At 41.2% G+C, this 13,081-nt stretch overlaps 1 protein-coding gene across 6 annotated transcripts in view; it reads left to right on the forward strand.

The window, feature by feature from the left end:
* The window catches only part of FARS2 (phenylalanyl-tRNA synthetase 2, mitochondrial), a 378,326-nt gene that overhangs the window by 255,410 nt on the left and 109,835 nt on the right, over nt 1-13,081 (forward strand). For 5 of the 6 annotated variants that reach the window (XM_061591178.1, XM_061591172.1, XM_061591205.1 and 2 more), the window contains one exon: nt 1,274-1,425. In XM_061591178.1, the coding sequence (XP_061447162.1) occupies nt 1,274-1,425 (152 nt within the window). Of the gene's footprint in view, nt 1-1,273; nt 1,426-5,247; nt 5,437-13,081 lie in introns of those variants that run through there. The other variant, XM_061591215.1, reaches the window with a different exon arrangement.

Raw genomic sequence — 13,081 nt, forward strand, 5'->3', positions numbered from 1 at the left:
AAAAACCTGCCGGGCAAAGAGAGGAACTTCTCCGCAGAAAAGGCAACCGCTGCTGCTCAAAGGATATCTCGCAATACTTACTAAAATGATAATTATGTTGATTATCGCCATTGTAATCCAGAATCATTTCAGAGCCATTACATTGAAGTCCTGTTCAGCTTCTCTGTTGTCATTCTAAGACTATGCTGGGGTAGAGTAAAGTTGTTTCGCTGTATTTAACTGCCTCTATTTCTTTTGATTATATTTGTATTGTTTTACAGTTGTTCGTTTTGTTTTTTGTGTTGCATCCTGCCCTGTACTTATAGATGAAGGGTGTATAATAGATATTTTTAATAAGTAATAATGAGTAAATAATTGGACTGTGGATTGTAGCCAAAGACAGGCATGAATGTCAGTCATGGGACTGAACAACATGCACAGCCAGAACTTTGCTTTCTGATTTTATCAAAGCATTCCCCTTCCTGCCCTTAAGGAGACAAACCACTGTGCCATTTAAATAGCAGCTAGTCTCTTCAGCAGTGAGTGGCTACTACACTAAAATCAAGAAGCAAAGCTCTGTCAGTCATTTGATTCTTTACACACATACCCCAATGCATGTATCTTCTTTTTTTGGATCCTGACCAAAAGATGCAATTCACCATAATTTCTAATAACATTAGGAGCTCAAATACACACTTGCAAGAGAGTTCATATGAGTGCCTGTAGGTTGATACGTTACATGGGACCTGCAACATTTCCCAGATAGGCTGGGAATATGTTGGATCCTTTTCCTGGATCCAGGTCCAGACAAGTTGTGTGGATGATTGAGCCACCCATTAAATTTTCATGTCTAGATATTCATCAGATATTCAGTTTTTAAAGCAGTCCACAAACTCTGTATATTTTCCCGCGAGGTGCTATATATTCTCTTTGGAGAGTATCCTTAGTTTTCTTGTAGAACTTTCATTTCCGCACCTATCACATCAAACCCTTAAAACACTTGTTAAACTCACGAGACGTTAAAAACACACCCACGCTACCATTTACGTTGCAAATATTTATGGAGGAATAGCTCTCAAAAAGCATGTTCTTACACGAGCTGACCTGAGTTCTGGCATAACTAGATCAATATACCTATGACTAAAGAGCTATTTTCCCCCCAGTTCTGTTTGTCTAGAAAATATCCAGTGCAATTACCATAGAATGTGAAATAGCTTAACGGTATTACACTATTGGAAAGCTTACTCCAGTGCAATTTCATAACTTTTGTTACCTTTTTGTTGTTGCTGTTTAGCCTTTCAGCATGTATCCTCCTGTGATCAACGATATCTCTTTTTGGCTGCCCTCTGAAAAATACTCTGAAAATGACTTCTGTGATTTAGTCCGAACCATTGGAGGAGATTTAGTGGAAAAAGTCAGCCTCATAGATAAATACACGCATCCAAAGTAAGTCAGACTTTTTTTCTTCATTTTCCAGTGTTTATGATTTACAAAGTCTATAAGTTTTCCCTGGCTTGCCAAAAGCATATAGTGCTCAGACTTCTTAGGACTGGGCCAAAGATGAGGTACAAATTTAGTAAATTTAGATACCAATTTAAAAAAGAAGTTGGTATTTGTGTGGCTGGGCCAAGCCAAGAGGGGATAATAAAGAGCAAGGTGAAGGAAATTAATATTTGCTTAAGGAGTGGATGGGATTAGCACTGGTTTAGCAGAAAAAAATGGAATTTGTGGGCTCAAGTCAAGATGGTCAAGGAGCAAGTGTAGGAAAGAAGGAAAAGAAGAGGCAGGAAAATAGGTTTGTGGCAAAGAGAAAAAGCCCCAGGGCTAGGTTGAGTTTTCCATGAACATATTTCAGGAGTCTGGAAGAACAAATCCTAATCACAGAACACTTCTATGAATAGGAATAATTAAAATGTACCCTGTGTGTGTAGGTTGCGGCTTGAATCCTAAATATAAGGTCTGAGGGTTGACAGAGATGATAAGTCTGCAAAATAGGGCTGGCTTTAAGTTGCTCTCTGCAGCAGCCTTTTTCCACATGGCAAGCTTTTCCATGTACATTTAATAGGCTTGAAGTTACTCTTCTCCATTAAAAAAGTGATTTTTTAATGGGATGGAGAAAATCACTTCATCCATGGTTGTGACCCAACGCATGTGTATGAGTGGCTCACCACACACGCTGAGATTGGGAATGATGTAAAGCGAGCCCCTAGGGGACTCTCAGCCTCAAACTGCCAACTTCTAAATATGTTCATGTCTCATTTTATACTTCTTACAACCGCCTTGCAAAGTTGTTTAGGGTGAGAGATAATGAATTGCCTCATGCTGTTCGGTGAGTTATGTGTCTGATCCGTGATTTGAATGTCAGAGGCGAACTACTTGTGTGTAATGAAACTCTGACTATTTTTTTAATGAAGAGGAGCTTTTGGAGGGGGCAGCTTATAAGTGGAGGAGCAGCACATCTGGAACTGGGGTGTTGTGTGGGGAAATGGCTGGTGGGAGAAGTCCCAAACATGGGATGCTGCTTTATTGGGCAAATTGTGGTGATGCCCTCCTAAGATTCTGAACCCAAAAAAACCTCCAAAGCCATAGGGCAGACTTTCTATTACACCCACAGTAATATTAATACATTTCCATTGACTGAGAGGCTTCCTAGATGCACTTACCCTCTTTCTCCTGCGAGGGAAATGTAGACAAAACACTCATTTATTTGCTTCCTCCACGCTTCTTTTCTCTTAGTAGGTAATGGACTCATTCCCATATCAAAAGACCCAGAAAATAAACAGAGCTGCGTAGGCCTCTGAACATCCACTCCCAGCCAGTCAGGACCATGCATTCTTCCTGTGGGTGTCTTCTTTTTGAGTCTGCGCCATGCATAATTCCCTTCCCTCACTTTCAACACACACTTGCAGCTGAGCTAAAAAATTGGGTATGGCAGAAACCATTGGTTTTACTTATTTTTTGTGTATGAGGAGAGGAGAGGAGAAGAACTGATTGAGACAACTCAGGCTTCCTTGGTTTAGGAGGAGGCAAGACCTTGTTTTTATTTCAGTGGGTGTGAGAATAGTGGCTATTGAATTGACACAGCAGCAGCAGCACATCTTTTCTTCTTGGCTGAGTTGGGGTTTGAGAGAGAGGCTGCTTGCTTTCATTGATTTGGGGAACCATTTGCCTTCCTTCTTGGCTCTTTGGTGAGATCTGGGGGCTATAAAGGGAGATGGGGAGAGTAGGGGTGTGTGTGTGTGGGTGTTCATTGCCAATTGCTTTGTTGGGTGGGGAGAAGACAGCATTCTGGAGGCTTCTGCATTGAAATTCAAGTGGAGAGGTGTGTGTGTTCATTGCTTGGTGTTGCAGGGGTGGAGAGAATTTTGGTGAGTGGGGGAACTGCTTGAAGGGGAGATGGTTTTTGTGTGTGTGTGTGTTTTGACGCCAAAAGCCTTTTATGTTTAACAATAGAAAGTGCTTTTGCCCTCAAAACACACACACTGAAGAAATCTCCCCACTCAAGCAGCTCCCCCATTCACCAAACTTCAACGTATTCTCCCCATCTTCAGCATATTGAGAAGTAGACTACCTCTGAAGCTGGAGGCTCCATATAGCAATAAATTGACCAATACCTTTAGAGGCAGTCTACCTCTCAATATGCTGAAGGAGACAAATAACAGAAAAGCATTACTGGCATCAAATCTTGCTTGTCGGCTTCATCTAGTTTCCATAGTGGGAAGCAAAATGCTGAACTAGATTAACATTTGGCTTGATCCAGCACAGCAGTAGGGGGATGCTGTGTTCTGGCAACCCCAGAAATAGTTCCCTCCAACCAGGCCTACCACTGCCACAAGGCCTGTTCATGTAACAATAACAATGAGCATTATTAATATAAATGTACATATGATTCATCCTTCACTGTTAGGAACTGTGTTTTGCATTGGGAATCAGCTGGTTAAACCAGATGCAGCCATTGATAATCTTGCCAGCCTATATATAGTATTCCATTTAGCATCATCCTAATCATGTCACATGCTAGTGCAGTGTAATGGTTAGAGTGTTGGACTAGGACCTGAAAAACCAGGTTTCAAATACCCATTCAGCCATGAAGCTCACTGTATGACGTTGGGATAACTGCTATAATTTTATCTTGGTGAATGGTGTATGTTTGGTGAATGACGAATCAAGGTAAGACACTTTTTGGACCTATGCAAGTGTACTGCTTAAGTGTTTACCGTTTTTTGCAAGGGAGGATGATGAGGACCTCACAAGGAGTGACCTCATAGGCTCTGCCTGCGTGACCTCATTGGCGCCCCACCAGGTTCCACCTGTCTCCACTGCTCAAACATCTCTTCCCTCTGCTGTTCCCCTGCTCTGAGTTACTTCCACTCAAAGCTGCTTTTCATTATAAAACAAAGACAAAATATCTGACCTTTGTTACACACCTAAGCATATAATGTGTACTTTGCCCCTTGGTTTTCCAGTTCTATCTATGTGAGCACCCTGTCCCAAAGATCATTGGCTGTAAGTTAAATGCACAAATTATCACATAACACAAAGGGTTTCCAGTGTGACATGATTTCACTTCACCCCAAACCAACCTTATAATCGGAGAGTTGGAAGAGACCTCAAAGGCCATCTTGTCCAACCCTTGCTGATGGAGGAAATCCACTCCTACTGCAACCCTAATAAGTGACTGTCCGGCCTCAACTTTGTTAAAATCTCTAACAAAGGAGAGTACAGTCATTCTTCAGTTAATAAAGTAAATGCTTTCCTAGACATTACTTCTTTAGCAGAAACTTTAGTACCAGAGGTAGGAATAACATGGAAAGAATAGGGACAGGTTCTACACTCGCTCATAGATGGTGGGGGCAGCTTCAACAGGGGCTTTAAAGGGTGCCTACCCACCCACTCCCACTCCTTCTCCTCATTTGAATGTATTGGATCATTCCCTCCCCAGCTGTGGGAGAAAGCAAGAGTTCTCTTTAATGCAAAGCAAACATACAGGCTTGTCAGTTTCTCCTTAAAGCAAAGACATAGGCTTGAAAGTTTATCCATGGCAGACCCATCCTGGTCAGTTTCACCTTAAAGCAAAGACAGGCTTGAAAGTTTATCCATTGCAAAACAAAGCTGGTCAGTTACACCTTTAGTGTAAAGCCTTAGTTAAAAGGAGCTTTCTTCCTGGAGGATTCCTTAACTGAGGTATCACTGTATACACTTTCTTAGAGACATAGTTCAGTGTCTTTTTGTTACACACAATAAAGCAAAATATCTATCCTTTTTTAGATCTCCTTTATCTAGAGCAGGAAGCTGGGCCTTGGATCCAGAGGCTTAAGAGGAAGAATACCTCTTTTGTATGGTTAGGTAAAGCAAGATACAGAAGAAGGTAGAAGAAATACACAAAACTCTAATCCAGAAATGAACTGTGCTGTCAGTGGTACATAGGAAGTAAATTTTTAATCAGAACGACCAAAAATAACTTGGAAAAGGCATCATGGGAGACAGTAAGCAACAAAATTGATTTTGCTGCTTTTTTGCTGCATTGTCATCATCTTTAAAAAAAACCGTCAAAGGGAGTGAACAGAGAAATCTCTTTTTAGTTTGAATGATTTGCTTGTTTACTTTCTGGAGGCAGAGTTGCTCATTTGTAACTGTCCAAAGCAAATATTAATACTGGAGAAAGGAAAGCTAATAGTTGTCGTTATTTAGTTAGATATGTTAGCATTTTAAAATTTTGGGGTATGCTGTGAGTTTTAGGATATAATAATCTCAGTCTCCTCCTTGAATTCATGTATTTTGGGAAGGGATGGGAAATGTTGGCAGACATTGTCTGCTAAATGTAATCACATTTATTCATAGTTTTTTATCTTTATGTCAGAAGAGCTGCTTTATATAAGATCCTCTCATTTTATTACTCCTTGATGCTGCAGTTTCTCCTCCCCAAATTTATGATAAATTACACTGCTTAATTTTCTGTCTTCTTTTTTTTCAAGATCCTGGCTGAGGATTGTGTGGATTTGGGGTGGGGTTTTTTGTAAGTGTTACTTGAATTTTGCCTTGTAATAAATGAATGATAATGAAGGAACATTGCTGCTAGAATTACACAAAGAAACATAATCATTTCAGACCTTCAACACCTTGTTGTTCCTCACTTATGCAAATCTTATTGGCCAAGCTTGAAGAGAGGCCTTTGGTTTAACACAACTGATGTTTTCTGTTCGTTTGTAGTGCAACGTCTCCCTTGAATTTTATGGTAGAGCAATGAAACTTGCAATGCAGGAGTCATTTCTGTATTTCGCGTTCAAATATGGGCCAAGTTCAGCCACGTATTTCCAAGCAGTGCAAGAAAAAGGATTCTTTCCCTTGAAGACTGAGGGCAAAAAAACTTGGTATGCACATTTGGGGCATAATTCTTTTGTTTCAAGTTCAAGTGTGGGCCCAGTCAATCCACCCAGTTTTGAAGTGGACAGGAAATTTTCCCAGCATTCACAGAGATTGTGGATCATGATAGTCAAACTCCTTTGAGACCCTGGGAGGTTGATGAATATCCTAACTGCTCAGGGAATGGGGCTCAAGGCAGTAACTTGCAACATTTACATGGGAATTAAAATGTCACTTTGACCTAGGAACCCTTACACAGGCCTGGAGACACCAAGATTAAGGGAGGAAGGGTCGGGTCTGGAAAGCTATGAAAAGAGGTCTAAAAGACTGGGTAACTAAAGCAAAGAAAGCCAATACTACTACTACTACTACTACTACTACTACTACTACTACTACTACTAATAATAATAATAATAATAATAATAATAATAATTTCAATTTCTTAAGGCAAAGGAGCCCTCTGATTAATAATCAATATTATTAGTAATTAATAATCATGTTGTTGTTGATTTGATGTCTTACCCGCCCTTCAATATAACATTGCAGCATGGATGGACTACAGCAATTTAAAGATACAAATCAGTTTAAAACAAATTACAGTCAGGAGATGTGGGTGGGTCTTAAAGATTATATAGATATAGATATCTACACATATGGTGTCAAAGGCCTGGGTAAAGGATAAAGAAGTGAGACAGTCAGCTTTTTTTGCTTAGCCCCACCCCAAATGCTTTGGGCAGGTCATTTAGTGTATATTTCTGGTGGGAGGGTGGAACTCCAGGAAGAGTCCTTAGGTGAGTCTATCAGCCCTCAGCGGCTCAGCTGATCCCCAGGAAGTGTAGTGCTGAAAAAAAGAGACAGAGTAGCTAAAACAGCACCTTAAGGGCCAGGGACAGTAGACAGAGGAGAATAAACACTTTTTAAAAAGTAATTTGTGTACAGTAAGTTGGGGGAAAAGATGGGTGAATGAAACAGATGTTGTGGGGAAATGTCATAGAAGACTAAGGACAAGATGAGCTGTGGATGACTGACTGGAGAAGTGAGAGAAGGAAGAGAGCTATAACAGGCATTAATGTAGCAGGGAGCTTTATCATCTTACTCTGAAAAGAAGCTTCTTGAGCCAGGTGGTTTACAAGTATTTTTGCTTCTGCTTTATAATTTATAATCGCAGAAATAAATAAATTATATGAAGATTTTGGCAGCTGGCTCCTGTCTATTTTCTTCCACCTTATGACAGACAGGATGGGAGTGAAGCCATCCTTTCCTCCTACTATGTTCTCCTTCATCACTTCGCTTTTGTGAGCTATTGCACTCATGTCCTTCTTGTGGGCTTCCTGTAGGTGTCTCGTTGGCCACTGTGGGGACAGGATGTTGGATTAGGGCCACATTCACACTACATGTTTTTCACTATATGTCGTTTGTGAAGGATGCAGAGAGCTATTAGGAGACTCCTATTCTCAGAGTGGTTTAACAGTTAGTCGCTCTTCCCAGAGAATTTTGAGAATTGGAGCTTTGTGAGGGGAATAACAGTCTCCTTAACAACTCTCAGCAATGACCCTCCGTGGTGCAGAGTGGTAAGCGATGGTAACGCAGCAGAAAGCTCTGCTCACGGCCGGAGTTCGATTCCAACGGAAGGAGGAAGTCGAATCTCTGGTAAAAGGGGTCAAAGTCCACTCAGCCTTCCATCCATCCGTGGTAGGTAAAATGAGTACCCGGCATATGCTGGGGGGTAAAGAAAGGCTGGGGAAGGAACTGGCAATCCCACCCCATATATACGGTCTGCCTAGTAAATGTCACAAGACATCACCCTAAGAGTCGGAAACGACTCGCACTATAAGTGCGGGGACACCTTTACCTTTTTTAACAACTCTCAGCACCCTTCATAAACTATACTTCCCAATATTATTTGAGGGAAGCCACGACTGTTTAAAGTGGAATAATAGTGGAATAAATATATGGTGTGAAAATGACCTAGATGGGCCTTTGGCCTGATCCAGCAGCATTCTTCTTCTGTCTCTATGTTCCGTTGCACAAACAAACACAGCTAGGCCCAAGAAGTGATCCTGAGAGAATGTGAGCTAAAGCAATCTGTTTCCAGGTAAAAGTGATGTTCTGTGCTTGGTGCCTGATCGGAGAAGGTTCAAATGTGCTTGTAAAGAAGGATAATGTTTGAAGAGGCATGCGATGGGTGACAGCTGTGCTCTGCCCATTTTTCTCAAGCTTCCACAGGAGTCAGCTGTTTAGTATAGCATTTGTTGAATATCCTACTTCCCGTGGTGATCCCTGCATCCAAGAATATATGTCCTGCAATTACCTTTAGGAAAGAAAGAACAGATGAGAGAGAATGTTGTTGCAGGCACGAGAGAGAGAGAGAGAGAGAGAGTTTCCAACTGCTCTTTCTGACTTGGAGAGTGTTGGTTGCATTAATAGTGCACATCAGGATCCAACACATATTAGTGTGCAATAAACCAAAATAAGCTTTAAGGAGCAAATATGAGATCCCCCAAACTTACGTTTGCCTTGTAAGGCTAATGTTTGTATAGGGATGATGAGCATTTGCAAGGTGGAATCACGCAGATGGGATATTTAACCTTTCCTCTGCCTGCCTGTTCTTTCATGCATCCTCTTCCCCCAACTATTTTTCCTGGCTAGACTCTGAGGCCAAAAGTAAGCCAGGGATGGTGGTAGCTTGCGGGGGGGGGGGAGAGAGAAAGGTCTGAGAGGAGAATTGCTGGGCAGAGGAATGCTTTGGTTTCCTCTTCCCATCTCTCAGTTTTTCCCTACAAGTGACTCACCATCCCTGCATTATCATTGACAGAGCAAACACAGGCGTGGGGATCTGTGTTTGCTGCAATAGTGTATACTTTCAGTCTTATAAAACATAAATTGAGATTAACGGGGTGAAACTGAATGAGCTTCAGAGAGTTTGAGGATGGCAAAGCTGATTGTGACTTAGAGCTTAAATCTGAGTAAAGGCTACCCTGTTGTTTCCATAAATTTAGTTCTTAATCATTACCATAAAAATAGAATAGCTGGTCTGATGTTACATTTGCAGTTAGATGTACTTTTGAGGTCAGCTCCTGTTTATGAGTAATTGATGCCCCCCTGGTTGGAAAATTTTAATCTGTAATGTTAAATGGCCATCTTAAAAACAAGAGGAAGAACAGCAACAAAACCACTTGCCTAAGCACACATTGAGGTGATTGACTGTTATGGTTATTGCAATGATCAATTGGGTTAATATTCTATTTTACTATTGCTATGTACACAAAAATTCATATTTAGCTGATAGATTGTAACTACTCCTGAGAAACCCCTGAGGACTTACCAAGGAAAGAATCCTATTAAGCAACAAAATGTTCTACCAGTACCTTAGATACTTGATCATATAAACAGGAACTGGGGAATGCCTTACTGCAATACATTTCTAGACTATTAGTCCACATTTCCTGCACTGGGAATGCTGGTGTATTAGATAGCTGAAAGCTGTATGTAAGGCCACTTTAAAAATAATAATCATTTGTTCATTATAATTCTTACATTCCACATCATAATTCCACACACGTTAAAGATATGGATGTGAACTGTGCATCTTGAATAGTTATGTTCTTACAGTGAGCAAGGAGGTGCCCTGAAAACTGTTTGCTTTACCCTCAGGAATATTTCACACTCCTGGTTGGGTGCCACAACACCAGACTTGAGAGTGCAAGCAGTGGCCATCCGGACATGCACTAAGAGTGGTGCTCAACAGCAATTCTCATAAATATTTCTGTGAATATTGTGCCAGGGAGAGACCACTCTCTGAGCACCCAGCCTTAGTTGGTTTACTGGATCCATAATGAGTTTATTAGGCTTCCACTTAACAAGGCATCAGTGGTGTATCTAGCTCTGTCACTTACTGCTGGCAAAAGCAGATTTCCATATGGGTTTGGGTCCTGTCTTAGATGCTGTAAATGCAATCTGGAACATGGTTCAGGCATATGGTCTGTTGCTGGTATCTAGTCTATAATTCTTGAAAAGAACATTGTTTAATCAGGTAACAGATGAGTGACTGACACCAGTATTATTGACCCACTCCAGTCTCCCAAGATACAACTGGGGATGCCTTCCTTAATGTGTTCATGACAAACTGGGGTTTTTTAAAGTATATACAATGAAGTTATTATTGATGAAGCATCTGAGTACCTCTTCAGAGACAAAGGTGATGTCGAATAGAAATGCCTCATGCATTGCATGTTGGAGAAGAGAATGGAAGTAAACAAGAAAAACCAGTACTAGCTCAAATATTTATAATGGGGCCAGATGCATGTTCTTTCCTTCTCACAGCTGCCATTGTGCATTTCAGAATCCCTATTTTAACAATAGCTGACTTTGGACCCCTTCAGAGAGTACAATTTGATGTCTTACAAAGCATTTTCTCTGCTTTAGTGTTCTGTACACATGTTAGTGCTTAAAAACTCTCATACCCTTGTAATTATCCACTGCAAGAGGAATAGGAATGGGGGAGAAATTCAATTTTGTTTGCATTTTAATGAGAAACTTATGTAATTCACACTTTTTGAACCAATACACAAAGCAAAACACAACTACCCTTTGAAATTAGTACTTCTCCAAATTTTGCAATTCAATTTTGCAACATGAAAATGTGTACAAAAATGTGTATATTAGGGGAAAGCATGGATTAAAATTCATACATTAAAATGCATATATTCGTGAAAATAACACACAAAAATGCAGTGTGTTAGGGGAAATACCTTGCAAAACTATATCAGTCAGTACTGCTTCCAAAAATGTGTATATTAGGAGAAATTTGCACTAAAATGCTGATGAATTTCCATGAGGATTTTTTTTAAAAAATGCATATATGCAAAGTGCTACAGAAATGTGGAGAATTGAACTTAAGACAAAAAAAATCCAGAGAAACTGAGAGAAATTGAAGTTGACACTTGCACTCAGGTCCTGCTTGCGAGCTTCCCCCTGGCACCTGGTTGGCCACTGTTAGAACAGGATGCTGAACTAGATGGGCCACTGGCCTGATCCAGCAGGCTCTTCTTATGTTCTTATGACAGATTCATCCATCCCTAAAGAGGTATATACCCACCAGGCCTCCTGATTTGGCCCATCAGCCCACATCCACCTGCCCTACACCTGACATCAGGTATGAGGCATGAAAGGGCAGGGCTTCAAAGGGTTAAAGTGGGGTCCCAGTTCTTCCTTTGCTGGAGCAAGACGCACTGTCAACCTTATTCAAGAAGGGAAACCGCTTCTCCTCCTTAGCACTGCTCTTTGAAGCCTCCCTGAGCAGCTCCTGATCACTTCTGACATCGGGGATGGAAAGGAAAAACATGGGGAGGATCTTAAAGGGCTTTGTGAACATCCCCATGTGTCCTCTTTCCACCTCTGACATTGCCAGTGGTGGCGGCAGCAGAGTTGGAAAGGAGAAGCTCGGGCGAGTTGCAAAACTGTTTGTGATCTTTGTCACATCTCTCCTTTCCTGTGAAGGTCACAACGGGCTTCAAAGAGGAGCAGTGGAAGGGAGAAACAGTTTCCATTGAACAGAAACCACTTCCCCCTCCTTGAGCAAGGCATGCTCCTACCACGCAACAGCTGATAGATAGTTTAGAGCTCACCTTACTCCAGCAAAGGAACAGTCAGGAGCCCACATTAATCTCCCAATTGTTCCTTTGAAGCCCCACTCTTACCCACCCCACACCTGATGTCACTGATATACTGAGAGAGCTCCTCTATTGTCAAAGAGGACATGAAGTCCTGAGCCAGCCCATTTGAGGCAGTCTTGGCATGAAGTCCCCAAACACCACCCTGAAGAAGTTGTCCAACACCACCAGATTAACTCCACCAGCTTCAGCAATGAGGTTGTAGTGCACCAGGGCAGGTGGTACACCGACAACATCCTTGTTCTGTCTAACTGGCCCAGCACAACGATTAATCCCTCAAATCCAGACAAAGTAAGAATCGGCCTCTTGATGAAGGAGATCAAATTTTCATGCACGATCACAATCCCTCCTCCCCCACTAACCTGGATTGGTGTTGCACTGAGTATCCAAGTGGACACAACTAGGTCAACATATCTGACCCAACTTATCTGGCCAGATCACATGCTAGGTCACACACACCCCACATCCACAATCAAATCATATATGATTGGAGAAAAACTGAGCTGGCATTTTATCTTCTTGCATTATTTAGATAAACACAGGAAAGGAGAGAGTGGACCTCAGCAATTACCTGCACCTTCAAGTGGAGGTTTGGCTCACTTGCTCCATTAAAGAGCATGCATGCTTCCCAGATGTCACAGTTAAATAACATTGCATTTCCTTTTGCTCTGAGGAAAGATAATTGCATTTCCAGTGGAATCTCTTTGGTAATGTATCTCTTTCCTAATGCATTTTTGTGGGGTTTTGTGCACATAATTTCTATTTCCGTTTTTCAGTACCACAAATTTCTAAGTCTCAGCTTCTAGTCAAAGAAGAAAGATGGGGCTCCAAATTAAGTCTGGTAACAGTAATTTTTTTTCTAGCCACAGCAGGTGTATTAGTGAAGATCCAAAGAAGGCTGAATAGAAAATAACATTTCTCCAAAATGGATGCGGATATACAGTGGTTAGAAAGAAACCTCAGGAAACTATGATGGAAAGTTATTAAGAATGTCAATATGGGGGATTGGAAGAGCGGTTGTGGTTTTATTCTCTGTGGGGTTACATTTCCATTGTATCTCCTTTCAC

The sequence above is a fragment of the Rhineura floridana genome, chromosome 1 (assembly GCF_030035675.1).
Source record: "Rhineura floridana isolate rRhiFlo1 chromosome 1, rRhiFlo1.hap2, whole genome shotgun sequence".
Lineage (NCBI taxonomy): Eukaryota > Metazoa > Chordata > Lepidosauria > Squamata > Rhineuridae > Rhineura > Rhineura floridana.